Source organism: Sorghum bicolor, chromosome 4 (genome assembly GCF_000003195.3).
Source record: "Sorghum bicolor cultivar BTx623 chromosome 4, Sorghum_bicolor_NCBIv3, whole genome shotgun sequence".
NCBI lineage: Eukaryota > Viridiplantae > Streptophyta > Magnoliopsida > Poales > Poaceae > Sorghum > Sorghum bicolor.
Window position 1 is genome coordinate 62,422,833 of NC_012873.2, and position 27,557 is coordinate 62,450,389.

The following is a 27,557-nucleotide window of genomic DNA, read 5'->3' on the forward strand; positions in this document are numbered from 1 at the left end:
GACGATCTAAACAAACTGGTTAAATCTGTAGTCGTAGTGAGCAGGGATCGATCGATCGAGTGAGACCAAAGCTAGGACGCGTCAGTAAAGACAAATGTGGCGTATAGTTGTCGTCACCGCCGTTAGTCCTGTGCCTTTCTCTGGCAATGAAAACAACAACGCACGTTCTCGTACACTGATGTCTGATGACCTGCCGCTGCTGCATCTGCATCTTGCCGGTGTTCAAGTCGCCAGTTCAACTTGCGTACAGTAGATTGGCTGCAAGTGCCCCCCAGCCAAGCCCTAGATGTACGTATCGTCCTAGTATGGCCGTATCTGCAGATGAGATGATGATATTCCCTTGCCACACCCCCAGCTGAAGTGCTGAACTGCGAAGCGAGGATCCTCCTGCTCCTGCTCGAAGCGGACAGTCCTCGCCTACTCATGGCTCATCACGGAGTCAGGGGTCACGGGCCGGGACTACGGGAACGAATCAGATTCCGATCACCGGTCATGGTCGGTCTGCCGGGACCGGGACTGCTCTCGCCGCGGGAATGATGCAGGCATGATGCATCGATCGGCTGCGATGACGCAGGCAATGGAGGAGGATATGCCGGAGGCGCGGGGGTGCGGACAACCGCTTGCGAGCGGAGACCGCGCGCCCTCTCGTGTTGTCTCTTCTCGTGGCCCCCGTACGCCGGGGCTGGGCGGGATTTGTCCCGTCGTCCGTGCCGATCGCGTCCATGCGAAACAACAAAGCGCGGCAGCGTCCGTGTTCGCCTCGGGAAGAAATTAGGTACCACCTTACATGCCGGCATGTTCGGTGCAGTACCCGCCATGGATTCCTTGCTGTTACGGCATACGTACACGTACGCGATCTGCATTCGGCGTACGTACGTGCATCATTGCGCCGCCCGGGTGCATCCAATTCCGCATGCAGCTGGAGATGCGATGCCGATACGATACGATGCCCCGGGGATCAGGCGACAGAAGCAGGCCAGGAGGAGCTCCTCGTCTTTTTCAAGGGCATGATAGATGGTTGCTGATCCGGCACAGTAGATGGGCATATGGACCGTGGTCATTACGTGTGCACAATGATACAAGCTGGTACTTTGGCCCAGTGATGTAATTTGAAGTTTAGCGATAGATGCATGCCCGGCGCGACCGTGTGACAGTGGCGACCCACGAGCTGGACCAGTGCTGGGCACAGTACAAGCTTTGGCAGTGCCAGGAGCCAGGGCCCTCCGAGGTGGGGGGGCGACGGGCACGGCAGGGGAGAATGCTGCGGTGGCAGAAAGGGACACGCACGCTGGCTCCGTCGTTGCCGTGCTAATCATGGCGCAGGACGTACGCGACGGCGACGCCCCCCGACCGCACCACGATGCGGGTGCGGCATGGCACCGGTTTCGTTCGCCTCTCGCTCTGTTGGACTGTTGCACGCACCCACTCGCGCCAACCACCGCCCCAGCCCCCCACGCTGAACTCCATGCGCGCACGGGCACGCGCGTGCCAGTGCGATGCGGCTCGAGACGGGCACGGACACGAGGGTTCCCGTCCTTGACGTCCGTCGCCATCGATCCAGATTCCATCCAAAACTAAAAGAACGCAACGCCTTTCCACGTCCTTTTCCCTTTTCACCAGGTCTCGCCATGATTAGCACCATAAACATCACTCGATCTAGCATGTTAACTCGTAGTCGTAGTGGTAGGAGTAGAATACGAAAAAGGTAATGCCACATTCTCGTGCGTTTTCGAGTACGCGGAAATGGAACAAAATGAAGTGATGTAATAGTGTATTGCCTTTTGAGCAGGCAGCAGCGCACGTACACTGCATTGCCACCCTGGGTAACAAACAGAAAGACAATGCACGTGTGTACGACGAGTACCCACTACTATACACGCCACGCCGGTGCCGAGCGGCGGTGGCGTGACGGCGTCCTGGGCACCGGAGGCCTGCCCGGTAGTTCCCGGCGCGAGACGGAGGAGGCCCGGCCGCCGGGCGGGCTGGCGCAGTCGAGGGACGCCGCGGCGACGAACACGTCGTCCCAGATCTCGGCGAAGGCCCGGAGGATGGCGTCGTGGTGGTGCGGCGCGTTGAGGGTGAGGAAGCGCCGGAGCATCTCGCGCAGGTCCTCGCCGGCCACGATCCCGTTCTCCACGATCATCTGCAGCATCGACCGCCGGAAGTCGCGGAGCGGGTCGTCCGACCGCTTCACCACCGCCACGCTGCCGTCGAGCCCCGCGCCCGAGCCCGCGTCGCCGTCGGCATCCGCGTCGACGAAGCGGTCGTCTTTGGCGTCGTCCCTGACGAGCTCGCCCTTGGCAGCTCTCCTGTGCTCCTGCCGCAGCGGCAGCGGCAGCAGCGACGGCGCCGGCGCCGAGGATAGCTTGTCCTCGCGGGGGTGGTGACCCTTCCGCGCGGCGCCCCACGACGCGACACTCCGCTCCAGCTCGCTGAGCTCGCGCAGCAGGCCGGAGAAGCTCGGCGTGGCGACGGCGCTCTCCGTCTCCGGCAGCATCCGGCAGCCGCCGTCCTTGTAGCCCAGGTCCGCCACGGCGTCTTCCCAGAGCGAGGACGACGACGCGGTCGTCAGGGTGGTCAGGGTGTCCGTCGTCGTTGTCGTCGACGCCCACGGGTTCAGCCCGCCGGCGCTCCTGCGGCGCGTCGCCGTTGTCGTCCTCGCGGACGGCGACGGCGACGCGGACGCGGACACGGACACCGACACGCTCTTGGTGTCCTTGCAGCCGCACCCAAGCGCGAACCCCGCGCCGCCGCCGCCGCCGTGGCGCCTCTTGGCCGGAACGGCAGGGCTCTTCATGGCTCGTGTGCTCTTGCCGCGTACCTCGGCGAGTGTGGTAGCCTTGCGCAGAGGACAGTGTGGTCGTGTGGGTCTGGGTTTCGTGTTGCAAGCAAGGCTGGAACGGCCCGCGACGCCTTATAAAAGCGAGGAGGCCAGCGTCCCCCGACCCCCGGGGGCGCGTCTGATGTCTGAACCCAACTTGCCTGCTGCCAGGTGCCAACCATCCATCAGTAAGGATGGGACGTTCGGAAGCCGTCGGATCTCGGATCGCACGGATCGGCAGGCGCCACGGGAGGCCACTGGTTCGAATGCTCCAATGATTCCCTCTTGTGAGATTGAAACAACACAACACAAGGCGCTAATGAATGAGCTGCACAGTTTGTAACTATTTGCAAATCAAAGTGTTATTTTTTTTTGTGGGGGTGGGGAACCTCTGCAAGCTGATGCAGGATTAATTGCAGATGATGGCACAGTTGCGTTAACTACGTGCCCTCACGCATGTGCCAACAACCTTACGCCTGCAGGTCCCGAGATGGCGCGTTCGATGGACCATTGGTTCTTGGTTGCTTGGAAACCTGCAGTGTGGTTAGTAGAAGTCCGCGCTCGCGGTCAAGTTGGGCATAAAACTCGGTGGCGCGCGCCGTTGCCGTGGACGACGGGGCGATTCCGGGGGGGCACGTTTCGTTCCGTGGCCAACGACCCGTTGTTGCCGCATCCTGCCGGAATTGTGCCGTTGTTTCTGGTCGGGTCGCATTGTTTAGTTCAAAGGGTCGGATAATTGACAGGCCGAGGACAGTCCCCGTCCGGCCAGCGGCCACCGTGAGAAACTACTGCCATGGCAATTCACAACTACTCTCCTGGTTCTAAATTTATCAACCGTTTTACCTTTTCTAAATTTATAGCACTCGCTACGTTTGGCCTTGTTTAGTTCCCAAAATTTTTGTAAAATATGAATAGTACCACTTTCGTTTGTATTTGACAAATATTATCCAATCATGTACTAACTAGACTTAAAGATTCGTCTCGTCAATTTCGACCAAACTGTGTAATTATTTTTTATTTTCGTCTATATTTAATACTTCATGCATGCGTCTGAAAATTTGATGTGACGGAAATCCGAAAAATTTTGCAATTTTTTTTGAACTAAACAAGGCCTAAGATGCATAGAAAAAATGTATCTAGAAAAACAGAACAACTTACAACTTCTCTGAACGTCTGTAGGATGATTCTGGGTTAACGCGGTTGAATGTTTGTGTATTGACTTGTGCCATCAATCATAACAGCCTCCACGCGCGGGCATGTATAGGGAGTGTCCATGCAAGCCCAATTGTTTTTTTCCTGGTTGAACGGCCATGAACAGAAAAAACTAAGCACCTCCATCGAGAAGCCATGGAGGCAGTGGGTTCTTGTATATTATTAGAGCACTCTTAATGCTAGAAACTAATATACATATTAATTTCGGTCTTGCTAGCGCCCGGAATAGATACAGACGTCCTCATTTTGTTCAACTGCGTCATTCTATTGGGCCGCAAGCCCAGGTGCGTGGCGTCTGGATGGAACGGACGAGTATCATTACCGTATTAATTTCTTTAGACACTATGTATAGAAACTATGCCCCCAATGGATAATTTTTATACAATAATTTTTTATCAAATCACATTCGTTGTCTCTCCATTCTGAACCAATCATATCACTTCATGTCTTTGATCTCGTGTAGACATGGTTTCTAACTTAAAGTCAGTTTCTATAATTTTTACTCTCTCTTCAACAATTATCTTGCCACATCACCAAAATACTTAGATGACATCATAATTAATGTCTATAGAAACTATGATAGTTCTGTATTGGGAGTGCCCTTATTAGTTTGTCAAGTACCTTCTCGGCTTCTCAAATAACTAGATGATTCCTACCAAATCAACACAGAGGAATCCGAAGAGAGAGCTGATTTTCTACCGTGGATTCTTAAAACCGTTAGCAGCCGATCACGTAAAGGCAACGCTATCGCTACCGGGGATAGGTCTGAATCATGTCCCCACAAAAAGCACATGCCTGACCGCATCAGATGGTTACAGGTGATGGTTCTCAGTTTTGTTGATGGCTTTTAAAGTAGTAGCATTATTATGTTGGATCTGTACTGTTTATTTTTATCTATGTCCACGCGTGCCTGTGTCACTGCGTGCTTAGTGTTTCATGCATCGTACGCATCAACTGCATAATCAACTCTAGTGGGGTGGGATCGATCCGTCAGATGTAAGCCTGTAACCTGAGGGAATTCCATATTTCCATTTCCAGGTAAAAATCATGAAAAGTGGTGAAAAGTACACAATCTGGAGACTATATACGCTCCAGTCTCCAGTCGATCTCCAGCCAAGGTCCCCTCGCGAGTGACCAGGAGCATGCAATGCAATGCTTTGGACAGGCCGGAAGCATTCCCCGGCCCTGTGGCCCTTGCGTCCGTACCGTCCGGGCAATTATACAGGACAGCTGGGGTTCTGCCCCTGAAAGACTGTATTGATCGTGAGAGCTCAACATGTACCTCTCTACGGACGGATACGTACACGCCCGCCGCAAGAGACGGAAGAAATGATTTTTTTTTTGTTTATTCGTCGCTCTGGATGCAGCTCCAGCAGTCTTCATCATGGGGAATGTTTGGGTGCTGGGACCATGAGCAATTGAGCAGGCAGGTCGAGAACGGGAGCGAGGGGATCTATCTGTTCGGAAGTCTGGAACTGGAACAGCGGCGGTCAACTTTTATTCCCATCTAATCTAACTGCAAAAAGGCCCAAGCGCTTTTCAGCGCCGCCGAGTCCATGGGCCCAAGAAAATAAAGGCCCAGTCCTTGAGCCTTGGGCTCCCACCATGGCCGGATCCAAGTCGGCAGGGCTTCATGTTCACAAGCGGTCTCAAGATTCGATTTTCTCGGCCCGTATATCCAGCCAGGCCTAGTCAAGAGCCGAGTATGAAGCTCAGGACCAAGAACATGAAGAATATGCAGCCCGTTCAGATATCGATGCCTGAAGGACATTTGCCGGGATTCCCTATAAAAAAAAAAGTTGCCAGGATCCATAGTGCGCCATGGTTAGCAGACAATCTCGACCGTACTGTAAGTTAGCTCGGCTGTGCAGCATCAGCAGGGGGCCGGGACGCGGTGCCAGAGGCGAGGACGGAGAGCCACGCGATGAGCGGGGTGCCGATCGAGGAGGACGAGCCCCGCGGGCACCATCCACAGCATCGCGTCCGCGCGGCCGAACGCGACCGCCCACCACGCCAGCAGCGCCACGCCACCGAGCCCCGCGGCGGCGGCCAGCAGGCTCGCGGCCACGGCCACCGCCGCGGCATCGGACGACGAGGGGAGCAGCCTGCCTCATCGGCGACCCGGATAACGCTGCCGTCGTCACGGCCCCAGTTGGACTTGGACCACATGCATCCTGTTATCTCGCTGCCCGCCGTGGCCGGCGGCGGCTTGCGGGGCTCCATGGGGGGGAGAGGGAGACCTGCTGCGCTGCACTTCACGGCTCCGGCCTCCGATCTGGGACCGGGTTACTTACGCGCGCCTATAGATACACTCGCGCGCGCCGCGCACTCGATTCTTCGAAACCTTTTATAAAGGCCGGTTTCGTGCAGCACACTGCGAGCGAACCTGCAGTGCCGCCGGCCGCATGCATGCCGTGTATCCGGTCACCCGCGTGCTTTCTAGCTCAGGAAGGTAAACCAAATTCGACACGATGAGAGGCGCATATGGATATGGTCCAGTGGAGCTACACATCAGATCAGCGTGAATCTTATCCGATCTTTTTTTTTTGTTCCACGTCTTATTTGCGTTGAAGCAATATATACCGGAATATTTGTTTCTGATGGGATGATGGCAGAAGGGTGAGAAATTCGTGCGCCTTACATTCTGAAATCCTGCTGCATTTGATAGGGAGCCACGTTCTGAAACCCTGCTGCATTTTTGGTAGGGAGCCGTGGCGCTGTGGCAGCGCGCCGGCGGGCTCCTACGGTTCTATCAAAGCACGCGTATCTACTCTGACGGTATAAACGTGCGAATCGCGGAGTATCATGCTTCTTACAACTTGCCGTCGACGTTGGCTTGATCGATGGGATGGATAGGAAAACGCCAGTGAGAAGATCCCAGAACAATGAGAACATTCAAGATTGGCGGACTCAAATTCTTCTAGAAGCCGAAGCATAATAGTAGCAACTTTGCCTCGGAGGTTGCTGACCCCGCGGTGCTTACTCAAATTCTTCTAGAAGCCGAAACTTGATTTCGTCAGTCGTCACCTACAGAAGATCCGTGCGGAACAACACAAATTTACAGAACAAGGACTTACTGTTTAAAAATGTGCATAGACAATCACGAGATAAATGTCGAAGACTGCTGCACTGCAGGGTAGATTAAGCACCAAGCAAATCTTCACGTAAAATGAAAAATCATACAAGAGATTGTATCTGACAAATCAATAATGATCACTACACTTACAGTAGATCTGCATGATGGTTTCTAACAATTAGGACGGTGAGAAGTGACCAACTGACATAGTAACATATACACCCAAATCGGTACTAATAAAGGGGCTAATACTTTCTAGGGCAGACAATCTAGGAGAATAGCTGAAGACCTACACAGTAAACAAGTTGCAGAAATGGCGGTGTTATCAACTACACAGGCATACCCTATACACAAGCTTGCTCTGCTTCATCGGACTTCTTCATGGACCTACTGAACTGGAATACAGGGTGTCTGCAGAGCCTCCCTACTCCTTTCCTAAATTTAAATTTGTCAAAGAGACCTTCCTCGTTGCTGTTATTGAACTCGTTTTGGCTGGTCAGATCAGTGTCCAATGGAGTAACTTCACTGTCGCTTTTCTGGTCACCCCTACTACTGTCATGATTCTTGTGTCCATCTGTGCTGCCTTGCGTCTCATGATGAAGAGCTGCTTCCACTCTGAAAAGGAACTGATCGAGCTTAGCCTCATCAATTATAGGATAATCCATATTTTGCTGACTTGAACAGACGGAGGGCATGTCCAAATGCTCTAAAGTTTGTGGTTCATCTTTGTCGCTTGGGGAACCAGAGTTCGATGGGAATGCCCTGGTTACTTTAGCAGCCTCCTCCCTTTCATCTACAGTTTTCAAGATCAATGTCTTGAGGAAATTCATCACTTGAACTGCATGTATCAAAGCAGTCAAGGGGTCCGCCATCTGAAAGAGATCAATGCTCCGTGGTTAGACTACAGATTCTAAAAAAATAATGTAGGTAGACAGAAGCAAATATGCTTGCCAATAACCTTGGTCATATTTGGGGCAAAAACCATAGCAATGTTGCGAGCATTCATCTTGTTGTAGCTTTCATTTTCCACAACATCTGCCATGAGATTGATGGCCCATTCAAGTAATGCTGCTTCAACAGGAGGTAGGGTACTTGCAAGATGGCTACACTCTTCTTCAGTGTTGCAGTGCATCACTTGTTCTGGAGTCAACGAGTCCAATACTCCACTTGGAAGTTCTCGAAACCATGCCTATAATCAGCAACCCCTACATTAATCATGACTAATGTAGAAGAGAAACTAAATGAAAAGGAATCTTAATTAGTTGAGCTATAGTTTGTGCTTCATATTGATCGGTGTATTGGTTATTGGGTGTGTCTGAATGAACATATTTAAGGACTCTGTATATTAAAATTGTTGACAGTGACATGGCTAATCTATATATGCAAAAGTTTGCCAAGTTAACAAACAAAGGAAATGCAAAAGGAAAAAAGAAAAGGTAAACACTCGAACAAACCTTAATCAGTCCAGCGAGGCAGTGCAAATCAACACCATCTGGAACAACCCCCCTGTTTAGTTGATCCCTCACATATAGCTCCTGGCTATTGTCTGCATTTATCCTGAATATCCCTTCAGCCTAATCGAACAAGAAACAAAATCAGAACTATGAGTGCTGCCCCTCTGATTTCAAAATTTTCCCGCATCTGTTACCTGAAGACCCCCAAGTGAATATAACTTCCTTTGCATAGTCAACAGTATTGTCGGCACACTGTTTCCTCTTCTATCATACGAGCACTGCATGGAAGTTGGTGAAACTCCAAATACGCTTACACTGTATACAGAAATATACCGTTTAGTAAACCGAAATACAGTTAGGCTTCAGCAAATATAGACGTACAGGATCCAACGTGCGTCAAGGAAAACAGAAACTATTTGTTGGAAGCACAAGTTAAGGTGTCAAACTTTTAGAATCCCTTAGTGCAACTCAAAGGCTATGGATGAGGTACATCGCTACCAGGACAATGCCACAGATAAACACTAACTAAACAAAACCGATAATAAACTTAAATATCTTTGCCTACCTGGAAATGAATATATATAGAAAACTAAAAAGTACAGAGCATCACAATATCCCACTCCCTGGCAAGTACAAACAGACCTATTTCCCACAGGAAAAGCACTTTAGAATATTCGGCAGTAGCTGAACTTGATCATGTCAGCCTTGGAAACAGCAGCTGTCCTGAAAATGAGGTCACGATCACAAAGCAACAGCCTTATTGGCTCATCGCATCATCCTATGTAAACCCGAAAGCTAAACAGACTAACAGCTATCGTACTTTGACATGTTTGTTCAGTTAGGTAGCGCTGTTGGACAACTTAGCTTAACGTTAGCAAGACGCAAAATTCAGTCCAACCAGGCGCCAAATTCCAAATTCCTGGGGGCGGAATCCCAGTCGCAGAGCTCACCCACAAAATTGTCTGCGAATCCCGGGCAGGAAACTATGCACAAACGCAGATCAAACAATGGGGGGAGTAAAGGTGTTGGAACACTGACTGACCTGGCGCTCGGCACGGGGCGAGGTACGTCGGGCTCGAGGTCGGCGGGGAGGCCGAGGAAGCCGACGAAGCGGTCGAAGGTGACGTGCGAGACGTGCCGCACATCCGTTGGTCCCCCTATCTGCATACCCGGCGGGGGCGCAGCCCCGTCCTCCTCCAGCTCCTCTGGCTCGCGCACACCGGCGCCGGCGCTGCTGCTGCACAGTATGAGCGACCTCCGGAGCGCCCCCGTCACCATCTCAACCACGGACACCCCTCCTCCCCTGGCCTCCGTTGCCGGCAGCATCAGCGGAGACGAAACCGTCACCTCATCCATCTCCTCCTCCTCCCCCTCGAACTCCTCCTCCTCCTCTTCTTCTTCCTCTTCCTCCTCTTCTTCTTCCTCCTCCTCGTAGGAGTCGTCGGTGTCGGAGTGGGACAGGGGGATCTGGTGGCCGAAGCGGATCTCGGACGACAGCGCCATGGGGATTCTATTCTAACCCCTGCGCGAGAAGCAAAGAGTGGAGGGGAGGTGGGAGAGAAGTGGGCGGCGAGCGGCGGCGGCGTGGTGTGTTGTGTTTCTAGGCAAAAGCCTCGCTGGATGGATGGTTTGTTCTACTAACTGCCAGATTATACAACAGGCAACAGTTTTTATTCCTGGCCGCCTCATGTGATTACGCTTGCGGCTTGCCTCGTTGGATCAGCTGTTGCTGTTTCCGTCTGGCTGGTGGTTTTGACTGCATCTTATCTCAAATAAAATGGATAGATTAAGACAGAGAGAGAGAGGGGCAGTCAGCAGTGGGATTTATGATATCTTTATTAATGATGTTGGTGATGTTGAAAAGAGACGGCTGCTGTGTCTTATTTATTTAGTTGATAAGCTATGACAGAAAGTACTGTTCGCTGATTCGTACGGTTGAATGGTTGTTTGCGTCCAACGTGGCTAGTGAGATTGACTTTGGATGTCTAAGAAATGAGTGAAGAAAATAGCAGAGAAATTTTAATTAAATGCATGCTTGGAACATATAGATTTGTCTAGAAATGTTTAAAGTTTATTATAGTAGTAATAGTTCAGGTCCAAATAACAATCATATTTCTAAACAGCCATGTAAAGGCACAACAAGATTTGGGTATATGTAAAGAAACACAAATAGTTAGAGCCCTCTAAGTCATTAGTTTTTTTAGGTGAAGGCATGATTCGGCGAGCAGGAGGTGCGGTGGAGGAGGATAGTCACGAGCGCGAGGTAGGGGAACCGAGCGGATGTGCGAAAGGATAGGGTTGCGTCTAGCTGAGCGGATGCGGATGAGATCAAGGTATGCTGTGATTTTTATCCAATCGGTAGAAACTTTTAGTCCCTGGTAGCTAGGTTAGATGGACTAGTTGCCTAACAACTAGTTTATGTTGAGTTTTACCCATCTATTAGTCCACATGTTTCAGTTCTCAACAAGGGATAAACTTTATCAACTAGTTGTTAGCCCAAGTAATCTAAATAAGCCCTTACTATCTTCTACCGTCCAACGAACGGCTTTGATAGCCCAAGAACTCGTGTGGAGCCCTATCTTCCTCCTTCACCCCGTGCCTTTAACGCTAGCCTTAGGGATGAAAACAAGATGAATGTTTTCAAATATCTGTCCGTCTAAAAAGAGTCAAAACATTATATGAATAGTCTATATTTGAATATGAACAATTAATTTTAGAACCATATCCGAATTTGAATACTATACAATGGCGGAGGGAACGGGGGCTGAGGGGGGTCTGGCACCCCCAACCTTCCCATAACTCCCTTAATACACCCCATAGATTAGATGTTTAATTGTCTAATTAGTTAGTTAATAATATTATCTGTACTATGATTTTTATTCTTATTTCATATTAATCTCTAATAGTTTTTTATATAAATAAATCTAGTTTTTTCTAATATTTTTCACATCTTTTAATTTATTATTGCCTCTCTCTCTCTCTCTCTCTCTCTCTCTCTCTCTCTATATATATATATATATATATATATATATATATATATATATATATATATATATATATATATATATATATATATATATATATATATATATATATATATATATATATATATATATATATATATATATATATATATATATATATATATATATATATATATATATATATATATATATATATATATATATATATATATATATATATATATATATATATATATATATATATATATATATATATATATATATATATATATATATATATATATATATATATATATATATGAAATAGATATCAATATCTGAACAATCTGGTTCTAATATCTAAAAAAATATATAAGATAAAATATGAGATATGGACATAATGTAGGATTAATGGTATCCTCGGTTTCATCCCTAGCTAACCTGCTAGTCCTAGCCGCATTGTTCACCTCATGCTCATGGCTCATGCGCCATTGCATTTCATGATAAACTAACAATACAAATACTCCCTCTATATAGCTTTTAGTAGTCGTTCTAAGAAAAGAGGCAAGTGAAGCAAAGGAAGGCGGTCGCGGGTGTGTTTCTGGACTGCTTTGTCCTCGCCAGGGGCGGATGTAGAGTAGTAACATGGGGGTACAGCTGTCCCCCCAAAATTGTTTGAAAAACATCTGGTATATATACCATTTAATTACATGTACATGTATAATATATTATTATATATAATTGCTAGTATATTCAGCTCATACAACAACCTTAATACTTTACATTCACATCTATTTTATCATCATTTAGTGATCTAATTATCTTATGTCCATGTTAATGAACTATATCGTTTTTGTTCGTACCCCCATGATTAAAATCCTAGATCCGCCACTGGTCCTCGCTAGTCGCTTTGACCGGTGTGAGCCTTTAAGTCGTTGCCTCGTTACTCCAGCAAGCAAAATAGCAAAAAAGATGGGGATGCCAAGAATTGGTTAGCCTCACCGCACTTTTCATGTGAATCATGATTCTATGAAATGTACCTATAACCATATTTAATAGAAGTGGACAGGAAAAAATATTCCTTAATTAATAATTTTTTGGTAAGTATAATTATATTCTAAACAATTTCTAAATCCTCTATGGAGGGAGCAAATATTGTGAGTAGTACATACGCTACTGTGGAGCCGCCCATGGCTCTTATCCGTAGGATTGGCAGCAACAATGCCCCAAGCTATCGTACGGCCATGGATAGCTCTGTTTGGTACTGTATTCCGTACTATTAATAACATTGATACAGTATCACTTATCGTTATGGCCTTATGGGCTGTGGTCACACAACAAGAAAAAAAGAGCTGTTGCTGGAATTGGACGTACGCTGATGGTAGAGCGAGGCGATAAATAGCCATAGCCCATAGGACTTGTTTAGTTCACAATTTTTTTTGAATTTAGTTATTGTAGTATTTTTATTTTATTTGTAGTTAGTGTCTAATTATAAATTAATTATATTTAAAAGATTTGTTTTATAAATTAATTATATATAGACTGTATAATTAATTATTTTTTATCTATATTAATGTGTCTCAAGATTTGATTTGATGAAATAAAGAGAAAATTTTTAGGATTTAAACAGGGCCATAGTTTTGTTTCTTCGTCCCTTGGACAGTTGGATTGTATGACCACTACATCTTTGATACTCGTGATGCCAGTCCCTGAAAGAATCAATTCCTAGGATCCGTGCCAGTCAAACTTTTTAAAGTTTGACTAACTTTATAGAAAAGAGTAACAACATCTATAATATAAAATACACATTATATGAAAATATATTTTATGATGAATCTAATAATACTATTTGATACTATAAATCTTAGCATTTTTTTCTATAAATTTGATCAAAGTTTAAAAAGTTTGACTTAGGACAACTCTATAAATTGATTCTTTCAGGGACGGAGGGAGTAGCTGATAAAAGTTGGGTAGCGATAGTACAGGGGTTGGGAGGATAGGACGACGTATAGACCTGCTGACTTCCAATGTGCTAAAAAGCCATACAAAGGTGGTCCCAACCAAAATAAAGACTATGAAACATATACTTGCTAGTTAATATAGATATTATTTATAAAAACTATTGTTTCAATAGATATTTTCCAAAACTTTTGTTCGGATATATGTTTGGATACATATAGGAAAAATAACGTACCTAGCTAGCTAGACAAACCAAAACTTTGTTTAATTTGGAACAAAGGGAGTATATATACGTACCGTGACATTTGTGAGAACTACTTTGGATACATTTGTAAGCAAACCAAAACGAGTAGTTCCCTTATCTGCATAAAACAAAGTGAAAAAATATATTTAAACAAAATTAATGATACGGATAAAAAATCTGTCTTGTAAGTACTACCCTCTCCGTCTTAAAATATTTGCCGTTCTCATTCTCCAAGAAACAACTTTAATTAAATATATTTATGATACATAACTAGTATCACCGGATAAATATTTGAATCTATTTTTTAATAAATTTATTTATAGATATATATATTGAACGTATTTTTATAAATCTAATTAAATTTATGATATGAAAATCTAAAACGACAGTTATTCTGGGACGGATGGGTATGTCTTTGGCTTTTTTCTACTATAAACTACGGTGGATCACCTTTAGGAGCTCAAGTTTATGGTGTCATGAAACGATTGGTCGAGCGTCCATTGTTCTTTTCGTGACAACATGGCGAGGTGGCGAAACACTTTGCTTAAAGCATGGGGGCTACCAGTATAGATTCACGTTGTCCTTTCTACGAGGGACGGCACTTTTGTTGTCCTTGTTTCTTCTGCCTGATTGAGAGGCGCCACTTGTTTGATGTGATAAAGCACAGATGCCCTTTGGCCGGTCAACATCGGAACTCGGAGCAGCCTCACTCTCATGAATCCTCAACCCATAAAAAAACATGGCTAGTCCCGTGTTGAGTGCTTACTATTACGGGTGTCTTGATTGGTATAGGTGAAGCCCTCCTATGGTCATGTGTTTGTTATTGGTTAAAGAAAGTCTTCAACGTTAATTAGCACGAATGCTCAGATTTTACCGAATTCATTTGAGGATTAAATGATGCAATTCTTCTAATGATAGATAATGTACACGTCAATAGCGTGATGCTCGTTAGAGTAACATGCATGCACATCGATGCGTTCATGGATGAGTTTACATAGAGTAACATGCACATCGACGCATTCATGGATGAGTTTACATGCGTGTGTTATGAGCATTCGCGTTTGCATTTATGTTTTTTGAATAAATATATTAATATTATCTTATGCAGTGCCACATACTAGATAAACTTAACAGATAACAATACAATGTTTTTTATCTTGTAATTTTGTCTTATGGTAATTCCATAATGTTTAATTTGTATATAGAACGAAGGGAAATCTTGCGAGGTCTTTGATAACAACTACTCGTGTGACTGTACACGTTGTCTCATAGCTCTAGATTTTTACTTTATGGGTCTGTTTGAATTTTATAAATTGAAACCAATATCTAGAATGTGTTGTCTGTTTTATTATTATATTGCTTTTTAATTCATCTCAGTTTCTAGAGGCCAAACAGGGTCTATATATATGAGTTTTTTGGTTTTATGATGAAATAACCACACGTCCTTTACTTACCTCCATCTCTCATCAATATCATATTATCATATCATCGATTCATCCTTCCGTAACGGTATAAGGCTGTAAGCACAACGCGTCAAGAATCAGCACAATGTCAAAGAATCAGCATTTTTTTTTTTGGTTCAGAAAAAAAAAAGAGAATCAGCACAATGCTTGCCAATTTGGGGCAATCAGGCCCATGGGCTGCGCCCATCTGGACTCGCTGGTGAAGGAGAAGGCCTTTTTTTTCTTTTTCCCCTCGGCTCCTGGGGATTCGGCCGATTGGGCTAGTCCAAAAGACCGTTAGTCCGTTACTCACCATCTCGACACTTCTGTATTCCCGTCACTGAAATTCCCCGATGCCGCCGCCGCCGCCACCACCGCCAACCTCCGCTGCACCCATGCCCCCGGCATCCCCAAACAAGCCGATCCCATCCCCGCGCCAGATCGCCGCGCTAGTCCTGAACCATCCGTCCTCCACGCTCACCGCCGCGTCGGCGCGCTCCCTCTCGGCGTCCCTCCAGGCCGCCGGCCCCGCGTCCGCGCTCCCGATCCCGGCCCCCGTGGCCAACGCCGTCATCAAGCTCCTGTGGCACCACGCGCCGCGCGCGCTCCTCTTCTTCCACGCTCTCCTCCGCCTCCCGGAGCGCTCGCGCGACCTCTCCCCGTGCACGGTCGACCTCGCGCTCGACCTCGCCGCGCGCCTGCGCCACCCGCGCCAGCTCACGAGCTCCATCCTCGCGCTCTTCCCGCGCCACGGGCTCGCCTTCACCCCGCGCACGTTCCCCATCATGTTCGAGCGGTTTGCGGTGTCCCACCGCCGCCCCGACCACGCCGTCCGGTTCTTCCTCTCGCTCCACCGCTCTCACGGCGTCGCGCAGGACCTCCCGTTGTTCAACTCCCTCCTCGACGCGCTCGTCAAGTCGCGGCACGCAGGCAAGGCCGCCTCCCTCGTCCGTGCTCTCGAGCGGAGGTTCCCCCCTGATGCGGTCACGTACAACACCCTGGCCGACGGATGGTGCCGCGTCAAGGACACCTCCCGTGCGCTCGACATCCTGCGGCAGATGGTCGAGTCAGGGATTGCCCCAACGAAAACAACCTATAACATCATCCTCAAAGGTTTCTTCCGTTCTGGACAGTTGCAGCACGCATGGGACTTCTTCCTCCAGATGAAGAAGAGAGGCAGCAACGACGAGAACTGTAAGCCTGACGTCGTATCGTACACTACCGTACTGCATGGGCTGGGTGTTGCGGGGCAGCTGGACAAAGCCCGCAAAGTGTTTGACGAAATGTCTAGAGAAGGATGCACACCATCGATTGCAACTTATAACGCGTTAATTCAGGTAACCTGTAAGAAGGGCAACGTGGAGGACGCCGTCGCTGTGTTTGATGATATGATCAGAAAGGGTTACATTCCAAATGTGGTTACCTACACCGTCTTGATCCGAGGCCTCTGCCATGCTGGGAAGATTGATCGAGCTATGAAGCTTTTGGATAAGATGAAGAGGGAAGGTTGTGAGCCTAATGTTCAGACATACAATGTTCTTATCGGGTATTTATTTGAGGAAGGGGACATCGAGAAGGCCTTGCATTTGTTCGAGACAATGAGCAAGGGAGAGGAATGCTTGCCCAACCAAGATACATATAATATTATAATAAGTGCAATGTTTGTGCGTAAGAGGGCAGAGGACATGGCGGTGGCCGCCAGAATGGTGGTGGAGATGGTGGATAGAGGATACTTGCCAAGAAGGTTTATGTTCAATCGTGTCCTGAATGGGTTAATGCTCACTGGAAATCAAGAGCTTTCAAGAGAGCTCTTGAGAATGCAGGAGAAATATACACGCTTGCGACGAGAAATAAGATTGTGATTGGCGTTGGATTTTTCGAATGATATACACATTTGGCATTCTCTTCATCTTTCGCCCTGGGTACAGTCTACAGAAGATCAAAATCAAGATGCTGCACCAGGAGAACCTAGCCAGTTAGCACTCTTACTGTCCAGTGCAGTGATTACTGATCTCTCTGATTTGGAGCTGAAGCATCATTGTAGGTATATGTTCTAAAACTTATCCACAAGTTTGCCCAATTGACTATGTGTATCATAATAGTTTAACAGATTGTTTAGTGTAATATCTTCTGCTCATGTGATCTAGACTTACTAGTACTCTAGGACGGTATAATTCTACTAGCTTGTCAGAAAATAGAAGAGCTTTTCATACTTCATGCCAGATTGCCTGTTACACAACTTCCATGTCCTTCCCCCAAACCAAACACTACCTAAGATATCAAGCACATGGTAAATTCTCTCCATCATCTTTTACTGCAAGAAATGATATCTATCTTTTAACACTTGCAGAAAATAGGTATATAATGTGTTTGTTTTAGGCAGCGAGATCAGGGTGTGCTGATTTTCTTTTAGTCAAATTACTGGATATGTGTGAAGCCGTGCCTTTTGTGGGCGATGGGATGGCTGTAGTTTGTATGTTTCAATTTTTACACTTTTTTCCTGCAGATTTATGGTGATGGATATATAGGCATGTAGCAGATGGATTGCCGAGCATTCGGATGAATAGTGTGGGCGGGCTTGCTGAAGAAGATCAATAAGGCAGGATCTCTACTCATGATACCTGCACTTCTTTCGATGTTTTCCCCATTGTTCTCTTTGATGTTGAACTTTGGCTTGGGCGATGGTAGATTGCTGTAGCTATTGAGATAGCCTGGTGTGCACTACAGTTGATAACACACATCATAAATTCCTAAATCTGCCATTTGATTTTGCAGGAATCAGGGGGTTGTGCCTACGCTGATTCACTAGCATGTAGCATGAGATGTTCAGTACTCCTACAACCAATGTCAACGCAAGTGGCAGAACAAAGGTTTATGCCACGGCATTCAATTGTTATGGACCATAGTGTATTTGGCACAACATTGCGTTTTACAGTTGGGCGGTTCTTCACTGGTTGGTAGGTGCGCATTTTACGCTTGCATTTTGCGCTTCATCGCCACTGGACTTTCATTTGCTGCTATGCGTTCGGAACCATGCTATCCGTTAAAGATAACTATTCACTACTATCCTTTCACTGGGAGTGGACATGTTCCTTTGTTGACCGAACTTTTTGAGAGCAAAGATTTTTGAAAGTTCACCTCAAAAACCAAAAAGCCTTGTTTAGTTCACCTCAAAACTAAAAACTTATCCAGATTCTCCATCATATCGAATTTTGTGGCACATACATGAAGCATTAAATATGGATGAAAACAAAAACAAATTGTACAGTTTGCTTGTAAATCATGAGACAAATCTTTTAAGCACAGTTATTCAATAATTAAACAATGTTTGTCAATTAAAAACAAAATTGCTCCATCAGAAACAGAGGCGCAGAGCAGAGGTGATGTATTATACAATAATTAAACAATGTTTGTCAATTAAACAATGCTCTATATTTAATATGCCGCAAAATTCGGTATGAAAACAAAAACTAATTGTATAATTTGTATATAAATCGTGAGACGAATCTTTTAAGTTTAGATTGTATAGTGTTTATAAAATAAAAACGAAACTACGTTAAAATTTAAAAACTTTTTAGATCTAAACTTGTATCATGGGCAAACACAACTACACAAGACTGGAATCACATATCTTGAGGCGTCTGGTTGAGCTTGAGCTTCGATGTCAGTTTGCACCCCGTACATTGCGCCATGGCGAGCTGTGGCGATTGCCAGCCAGCCCGTGTGGCGATTGCCAGCAATGGGTCTTGGCAGTAGTCGGGTGTCAGACGGTCAGGTCAAATGGGGCTCAGAGATTGGGTTCCAGCTCGGCAGAGTGGAAAGGTGAAAGGTGTAAAGCGGCGTTCAGGCATGGCCGCACGACGGCACGGGGACGAGGCAGTGTTCACTTGACGAATGGGCTGTTTGAATCCCTTTCAATTCTACAATCCGGATTAAAAAAATTCTGAACGCAAAATTGCGGTGTATCTTGTAATCCACCCGAAGCTAGATAATAATATAGGATACTAGTAGATGGTGCGCGCCCTCGCGCGCATGGGTTAGCATAGCATAGGTGTTGCATTATATAAAAAAACATAATACGTTTAATTTGTAGATTGAAAATAATTAAGAATAGTATACAAATATGTGTATAGGTATATATGTTACATATGTTATTATACATTGGAAATAAAGAGCAGTAATATATTATATGCAGTTTTGCAGCAGTTTTTTTACATGAAGAGCAGTACAATATAGCATAAAAAAACTGCTATATCTAAAAAAACACAACCACAATATCAGTATAGAAAATGAAAAAGTATGCTTGATGGTGTGCACCAGGCTTGTTGCCGAGGAGACCGGGTGCTAATGATTGCACTTGTCATCCTGTTTGTATAATACTTTATTAGTGATATATATAGTTCCAATCATGAGTAGAGAAGTATCAGGTTATGCAAGACATATTTCAGTGGCTAAATGAAGTCTCTATAGTGATATATGTTAATTACAGTGCGGTTATTTTACCTATAATTTTGTTTTAAAGGAAGCATATAATAAGAAGAGAGCAATTCCAACTTTTGCAGAATTCTAAGGAGAAAAAGTGTAGCACAGGTCCATAACAAGGAATGGTTTTAAGAAATGCTGTGAGGAAGCATCTCCTTCAACTGCTATGATAGAAGCAAAATAGGAAATGACATACTATACATAAGACAAAGCAGTAGATTGCATTCATGTTTTATGGAATCGACTTATGTCATAGTCACATTGGGTATGGGAGTCCAGTTGACTATGATTAAGGACAAAACCAATAAAGTAAGTACGTGGACAATATTTTTTTCTGTCTATATTCTTCCTTTTTCATTTCATTTCAGTTTTTGTTTTTCGATTTTATTTTATTTTTTGTCCTTTCCTTATTCTTTTCTTGTTTTAATTTTACCTTTTATTTCCTTTTTCTTTTGGTTTTATTTTTATTGATCTTCCTTGCTTCTATTTGTTTTTCTTTTTTCTTTTCAGATTTTCTATGTTTCTTCATTCTTATTTTATATTTTACTTTCTTTTAATCTTATTTTTATCCTTATTTAAATTATTCATGAATTTTATTTGTTCTATGCACTTTTTATCATTTGTTAATTATGTTTGTTTTTATATTTTTTTTCTTAGTAATTTTATTTTTTTTATTTTTATTTTCTATATATATGTGATATTTATGTAGTATATATTTAGTGTTCTATATTGTGTTATGTCATGTTTACGTTATATATATATATATATATATATATATATATATATATATATATATATATATATATATGTGATGTTCTATGATGTTTCTTACGGTGTTCACTTAGTATACATGTAATCTATAATAGATGTGATGTTCTATAATATATTTAATGATGTTCTATGATGTATTTAGTGATGTTAATGTTCTATAAATATATTTACGATATTTAAAAAGTAACCCTTTGACATTATTTGAAATTTTTCTCCATTTTGTGTATTTATTTTTTTTATGCTTTTTACTCTAGATTTTTTTATTATTTTTATCTATGTCATGTATTTATGTATTTTTATGTATATTGTAATATCAGTTTCATAAACCTAAAACCAAAATACTATTCTTCTAAATCGATAACATTTTTTTTACAAAGACAGAACATTGTCCATTGAACCTAGAATATTGTTTCTACTTAATAAAAGAAAATATTTTATCTCTATAAGATAAATATTCATGTGTGATCTTGTTTTGAAGAATTTGTTATAAAAAATTTAATGATGCAATCAGAATTTAATTTATATCTCTAGTTTAGGAGGTATGATTTTTTTTAATTCGCTAAAACAATTTTAGGTGAGTGAGGCCTAGGTTGATGGGATAGTGTGTCATCGCGCAGTAAAAAAACCACCAAAGGGATGAAAGTTGTGGATAGGTCCTCTCCATAATTTTTAGTTGTAGAGATAAATATTCATTAATAAAATTTTATCTAAATATATCCATGTGCGATCTTGTTTTGAAGGATTTGTTATGAGAAATTTAATGGTGCAATCAAAATTTAATTTATATCTTCGGTTTAAAAGTTATGACTTTTTAAATTCGCTAAAACAATTTTGCATGCGTGATGCAATCAGAATTTAATTTATATCTTCGGTTTTGGAGTTATGATTTTTTTAATTCGCTAAAACAATTTTAAGTGAGTGAGGCCTAGGTTGATGGGATAGCGTGTCATCGCGCAGTAAAAAAACCACCAAAGGGATGAAACAATCGAAATTTAATTTATATCTTCGGTTTAAAAGTTATGACTTTTTTAAATTCGCTAAAACAATTTTGCATGCGTGATGCAATCAGAATTTAATTTATATATTCGGTTTTGGAGTTATGATTTTTTTAATTCGCTAAAACAATTTTAAGTGAGTGAGGCCTAGGTTGATGGGATAGCGTGTCATCGCGCAGTAAAAAAACCACCAAAGGGATAAAAGTTGTGGATGGATCCTCTCCATAATTTTTAGTTGTAGAGATAAATATTAAGTAATAAAAATTTATCTAAATATATCCATGTGTGATCTTGTTTCGAAGGATTTGTTATGAGAAATTTAATGGTGCAATCGGAATTTAATTTATATTTTTAGTTTAAAAGTTATGACTTTTTTAAATTTACTAAAACAATTTTGCATGCATGGTTGAGTGGGGCCTAGGTTTATGGGATAGTCTATCATGACTAAAAGGGATGTGAGTTGTGGCTTCATCATGGGTGTGGTAGATGGGTTCTTTCCAATTTTTAGGTGTAGAGATGGATGGAGCGACGGTTCGGGAAGGAGATATTTTTAGACAGCAAACAGTAACACAGTAGGGGGAGTTTTCTGAGCCACACGATGGAGATCAAACGGTTAAAATCTTTTCAGGTGACGTGTCGTATGTCTCCTGCGTCCTTTCACCTGGCCATTGTAGAGAGTAACTTCTCTCTTTCGACGTGTGAAAAGATGGTTTTGCCTCTCACCTTATCCTCTTCCTCTGGTCATTCTCTCAGAGTATTATAATTGTGGATAACATAAAAATCTCCATTGTTTGGATCCTTAGTTTGTAGTTGTGGATTATAAGTATTTCAAAGTTTTTTCCTCCAAAATGACCCTTAACCATTGTGTTTCCTCATGTCTCCTACACTTATAAACGAAACACTCTCCTATATCTAGCCAAGAACTATGCTTGAAGTCGTTGGTGGAGGTTCAGATGGCGGCTAAGTGGCTACGACAATGTTAGCCTAAAAAATAATTTTGTATAAGATTTCTCGTTACGTCAAATTTTACGATGCATTTGTAAAATATTAAAAATAGATACAAAATAAATAATTATATACTCTCTCTGTCCCAAAATAAGTGTCGTTTTCGCTTTCCGAGAAATAACTTTAACTAAATATATAGTAAAAAATATTAATAATTATAGTACATCTTTAGTATTATTGGAAAGATCTTTAAGTCTAGTTTTTTAACAAATTTATTTCGAGATATAAATATTGCATGTATTTTCTACAAATCGAGTCAAACTTGTGGCACGAAAACCTAAAACGACACTTTTTTTGAGACGGAGGGAGTAGTTTGCTTTTAATTTAGGCCCTGTTTAAATTGTAGATAAAAATTTTTTGTATGTCACATCGGATGTGTCGGAAGGATGTCGGGAGGGGTTTTAAAAGCTAATAAAAAAACAAATTACATAGCTGGTCAGGAAACAGCAAGACAAATCTATTAAGTATAATTAATCTGTCATTAGCATATGTGGGTTACTGTAGCACTTAAAGCTAATCATAGAGTAACTAAGCTTAAAAGATTCGTCTCGCGATTTTGAACCAAACTGTGTAATTAGTTTATTTTTTTATCTACATTTAATGTTTCATGCATGTGTCCAAAGATTCGATTGGATGGATGAAAAATTTTTTAGTGGGGAACTAAACAGAGCCTTACAAGACAAAAATCTTTTAAATCTGGTCAATCTATAATTAAATCACATATAAATAAAAGTGCTATAGTAGTTATTTTATAATTTTTTCAGCAACTAATCTAAATAGGGCGTCAAATTTTCAGCAACTAAAATCTAAATATATAGGTCAAAATAAAAAGTTGAGTACTCAACCATCAGGCCAACCATCACCGTTCCCGCGTAACAAGGCAGCTTGACGTCAGTCCAAGTTCTCGGACGATGGTTTGCACCGGCGACGCAACAGACAGCGGGTCCACACCGCCGCAGGCCGCTGCGCCTGCGCCATGCGCAGACAGAGAGTGCAGCATCCAACGCCGTGTCACTCTGCCCGAGCCTCTGACAAGGTCAGCCGCTGCACACAGCACACCCCTGTCCCTCCTCGCGTCCCCCAGGAGGAACCACGAGCCGGGCCCCCCATCCGCCCCTGCCCACCGCTCCCAACACGGCAACACCACCGGGGCCTTGTTTAGTTCACAGAAAATATTACTCAATCCATTCCAAATTGTAAGTCGTTTGACTTTTTTAATATCAAGTTTGACCACTCGTCTTATTCAAAGTTTTATACAAAATATCACTTTTTTTTTGTTGTGTATTGGTTTATTAATAAAAGTTCTTTAAGAATGACTTAAATTTGACTATATTTGCACAAATGTTTTGAATAAGACGAGTGGTCAAACTTGGGGTAAAAAAAGTCAAACGACTTACAATTTGGGATGGGGGGAGTACAAAACATTTCAGATTTCCGGTCACATCAAATTTTTAGACGCATGTATGAAATATTAAATATAAACGAAAAGAAAAACTAATTGTATAGTTTGGTCGAAATTGACGAAACGAATCTTTTGAGTCTAATTAGTACATGTTTGGATAATATTTGTCAAATACAAACGAAATTAATACTATTTCTATTTTGCAAAATTATTTGAAACTAAACAAGGCCCCGGCGTGCTCGCCACAAAGCACAACCCAACAAAAGAAAATGATCCCCCTCCTGGTACAGGTGTCACAGGCCAACGCGAAGCTACAGGCACCAGGCACACCACCATGTCAGCAGCTCAGCACCAAACCATAGCACACGTAACAAGACAAGCCACGCAGCGAGCCATCGTCGCTTGCAATCGGATTCGGACATCCAAAACAACCGGGTTTTTTTTTTTAAAAAAAAGGGCTGCGACTTTTACGAGGGAAGGAAAAAGAAGAAACAAAGGAGAAAGAAACAAAAAATTACAGCACGCACGACATAGTAATCCCTGCGGATTCCGTTTCCCCTCGTGATTCCGAGGCCCAAGTGCGAGATCGAGCCCAAGACGGCGACCCCCCGGTCGGTCGGCCGGCCCGCGCGCGGCGCGCTACCTCACGTGGCGCGCGCGGCGCTGTGGGCGAGGAGGACGCTGGTCGGGGAGGAGAGGCCGAGCCCGTGCGGGTGCGGGTGCGGGGGCGCGGCGCCCCGGTGGACGGAGCCGGGGCCGCCGCCAGCGCCGAGGCTGCTGGCGGCCGCTGCGCTCGGCGTCGGGGCGGCGGCTGCGGTGACGGCGGCGGCTTCCACAGGCTTTCTTGAACGGCCGCGGCCGCGGTGGACGTGGCGCTCGCAGTACTTGTGGCCCGGCACCACGTCGCGGGAGCACCGCCACTTCTTGCCGTCCGTGCGCCGGCACCGCCCGGGCTCCGGCTCCATGCTGCTGCGGTAGTCGAAGCACAGGCTCCCCAGGCCCATCACTGCAAACACATTCATTCATTCCATACGGCAAACAAAACAAAACCCTTATCGTTCCATCTCAAACTCGAAACATCCACGACGCCAGGAACGGAACACCAAGTGGCGGCTGAAGCTTTTGTCGGTGCTTACGCGAGGGGAAGCGCTGGGGGCCGAAGGAGGAGGCGGCGACGCTCTTCCAGATGGGGAGCACTAGGTGCACCGGCACCGGCGCGCCCGCGGCGAAGTAGCGGTAGATGAGCACCTGGTGCTCCAGCTCCTGCTGCTGCATGAACGTCAGCGCCGACGGCCTCTTGGGCGTCGCCGTCGCAGTCGCGGTCGCAGTCGCGGGGGACGCATCCGCGTCTCGCTCACCGACCCCGCTCGCGCCGAGACCCAGGCCGAGCCCGAGAACCAGCGGCGACGAGGCCGCCATGGTCACCTCTCCTGCAGACAAACAAAACAGAAACGCCAAACCGTTGGCTCGATCAGCTAGACAGGTACCCAACCCAGCTACTTTACCCAACCGGACTAGAGTGTACTTACCGGCGCTCGTGTCGGCGCAGGAGAGACGGGGCTGCTTGGCCGGCGGCTGCGGCGACTCGGTCTCCTTGTCCTCGGCCATTTCGGAGAACACCGGTCGGTGTTGCTGCGCAGCGCTCCCTGCGGCGGTTTGGTTTGGATTCCAACTTTTATGGAGGGAAGGGGAGGGGAGGGGAGGGAGCGCGCGGGCAGCTTCTCGAGACGAGACGAGACGAGAGGAGAGGAGAGGAGAGGGAAGAAGAGACAGCAGCGGTGTCAGAGGGAAGTGTGAAGCGGTGGATATATTTATGCGTGACGGCTCCCGTCGTCTGGTCGCTCGCTCGGTAACGGCCGGCCGGCGTGTGCGCTCTTCAAAAGCAAACGGAGCACAGTGGTCGTCGGAGTAAAAGCTGTGTCGTTGCGGTGGCACTGGCAATGGCCACCCTGCCATGGCAGCGGCAGATGACACGCATGGGATATCTTTTGGCCTTTTTGGCGGAGTTTGGCCGGGGCGCCGGGCTTTTATCACACTCGCCTTTCGCAATGTCTTGGGTAGGATACGACGAATGCCTCCTCCGATTTGCCCCCGTTCTTTTATCACTACTCCTGCAGTGTCAAACATTTGATTTGATTAGGAGGTAGTAATACCAAAATGCGAGCGCTCGTATATGGTTTACGATTTGTAGAAACCGGTGAAAGAAAAATGATGCAAGGGAAAAACTCCGCGTGGATCTACTCGCCATATCACGTGAAGATCAGGCAGGCTCCCGCTCTGACTTCTGACACGATTGTCAGCCTTTTGTTTCGTTCCGCGTTCTTTAATAATTTCCGCCATTGCACCATGCCGTGACTTGAGCCACTTCGAGAGGAGTAAAGACTGACCCCTCAAAACCCACTTGTACGACCCTTTCTTTTCGTCCGATAAAAGGACATCATTTGTTTGTTTTGGATGTGGCCGGGTTCGTTAAAGAAAAATCTCATAACCAAAAACAATTCTGCTATTTAGGCTTTGTTCAGTTTCAAAAAAAATTAGGTTTTGAACACTATAATACTTTTGTTTGTATTTTATAGATATTGTCTAATTATAGACTAACTAGGCTCAAAAAATCATCTTACCATTTACAAGTAAACTGTATAATTAATTTTTATTTTTGTCTATATTTAATGCTTCATACATGTGCTGTAACATTCGATGTGACGGAGAATCTTAAAAAGATTTTAGTTTTCAGAGTAAACTTAAAAATATAGATTAGTTGTAAACTAAGTTAAATTTATTTTAAGTTTAACTAAATTTATATAGAAATTTCCCACAAAAATATATAGAAATATCAATATTTATATCTCTATTAAGTATATTTTACTATAAAAATATATTTCATGATTCATATGACGATATGCACAAAAAAAAGATTCATATAACGATACTTATTACACATAATTAATATTACTATATCTTTTATATATTTGAGTAAATCTAAAGTTTATTGACTTCTCAATAAATGATGGCTGAAAATACTGTTCGCTGATTTAATATTAAGAAAAACTTTGTTAGTTAATAAAAAAATACGACTTATAAAACAAACGAATAGAGCCTAGTATAGAATAATAAAATATAAGAATATTTATATCAAGAAAACTCATAATATAACCAAAAAGGTCTGTTTTTAGAGCATTTGTAATATATTTATTTTTATAATTTCAATATCTGATGAAACTTAGGACATATTTAGGGGGTGTTTGGGACTGCTTCACAAACTCTGCTCGACAAACTCCACCGTGGAGCAGCTCCACGAAAAACTGTAGTTTGTGGAGTACCTCTTAAGGTGCTCTCACAACTCTACCCTTTTTCCTCGAACTGAGTGCGTGGAGCTAAAACTGTTTGACTAAAAAACATAGAGCAAAGCTGGAAAACATGGACAGACGTCCCAAACACTCTCTGCTCCGCTTGCCGCTCCTCATGAGCGCCAACCAGAGGTTCTCCTACCCCCACTTTGCTCAGTTGAAGAATCTTTGAGAATCGCACTGTCGAGGAGAGTGAGAGAAAGAGGATGATTAATTTCGTTTGGTTGATAAGTTATGGTAGAAATTATTATTATCTGATTTTTTATAAGAGAAAAATATTATTAAATGACTGATAGATTTGAACCGAATAGAGTGAGAGAAAGAGGATGATTAATTTCGTTTGGCTAATAAGTTATGGCAGGAATTTTTATTAGCTGATTTTTT

General features: G+C 44.2%; 4 protein-coding genes across 5 annotated transcripts; 1 reads left to right on the forward strand and 3 right to left on the reverse strand.

The window, feature by feature from the left end:
• Positions 1,745-3,557, reverse strand: LOC8073215 (transcription repressor OFP8). The gene has a single exon (XM_002454432.2). It carries the CDS (start codon positions 2,795-2,797, stop codon positions 1,871-1,873), a length of 927 nt encoding a protein of 308 aa, XP_002454477.1. The 5' UTR covers positions 2,798-3,557; the 3' UTR covers positions 1,745-1,870.
• LOC8073216 (rho GTPase-activating protein 5) lies at positions 7,142-10,226 on the reverse strand. The gene is made up of 5 exons (XM_002454433.2): positions 9,606-10,226; positions 8,758-8,878; positions 8,564-8,683; positions 8,068-8,298; positions 7,142-7,981 (listed from the first exon to the last, which is right to left on the reverse strand). The coding sequence occupies exons 1-5, from the start codon at positions 10,064-10,066 to the stop codon at positions 7,454-7,456; spliced, it is 1,461 nt and encodes a 486-aa protein (XP_002454478.1). The 5' UTR covers positions 10,067-10,226; the 3' UTR covers positions 7,142-7,453.
• On the forward strand, positions 15,518-17,770 carry LOC8073217 (pentatricopeptide repeat-containing protein At1g74900, mitochondrial). The gene is made up of 2 exons (XM_002452712.2): positions 15,518-17,215; positions 17,678-17,770. Exon 1 carries the CDS (start codon positions 15,525-15,527, stop codon positions 17,031-17,033), a length of 1,509 nt encoding a protein of 502 aa, XP_002452757.2. The 5' UTR covers positions 15,518-15,524; the 3' UTR covers positions 17,034-17,215; positions 17,678-17,770.
• On the reverse strand, positions 24,195-25,808 carry LOC8076036 (growth-regulating factor 10). 2 transcript variants are annotated; one of them, XM_002454434.2, is made up of 3 exons: positions 25,356-25,808; positions 24,963-25,256; positions 24,195-24,832 (listed from the first exon to the last, which is right to left on the reverse strand). In XM_002454434.2, exons 1-3 carry the CDS (start codon positions 25,780-25,782, stop codon positions 24,471-24,473), a joined length of 1,083 nt encoding a protein of 360 aa, XP_002454479.2. In that variant the 5' UTR covers positions 25,783-25,808; the 3' UTR covers positions 24,195-24,470. The 2 variants fall into 2 exon arrangements, with proteins under 2 accessions (XP_002454479.2, XP_021314636.1); XM_021458961.1 differs by having other exon boundaries at positions 24,963-25,808.

Bases quoted from the DNA above. Each gene is read 5' to 3' on its own strand.
- LOC8073215 (XM_002454432.2), bottom strand. From the start codon at position 2,797: ATGAAGAGCCCTGCCGTTCCGGCCAAGAGGCGCCACGGCGGCGGCGGC.
- LOC8073216 (XM_002454433.2), bottom strand. From the start codon at position 10,066: ATGGCGCTGTCGTCCGAGATCCGCTTCGGCCACCAGATCCCCCTGTCC. The intron at 8,879-9,605 runs GTCAGTCAGTGT...TTCTGTATACAG, and splicing joins CGCCCCGTGCCGAGCGCCAG to TGTAAGCGTATTTGGAGTTT. The intron at 7,982-8,067 runs GTTATTGGCAAG...GATCTCTTTCAG, and splicing joins TTGCCCCAAATATGACCAAG to ATGGCGGACCCCTTGACTGC.
- LOC8073217 (XM_002452712.2), top strand. From the start codon at position 15,525: ATGCCGCCGCCGCCGCCACCACCGCCAACCTCCGCTGCACCCATGCCC.
- LOC8076036 (XM_021458961.1), bottom strand. From the start codon at position 25,782: ATGGCAGGGTGGCCATTGCCAGTGCCACCGCAACGACACAGCTTTTAC. The intron at 24,833-24,962 runs GTAAGCACCGAC...ATGTGTTTGCAG, and splicing joins CCCCCAGCGCTTCCCCTCGC to TGATGGGCCTGGGGAGCCTG.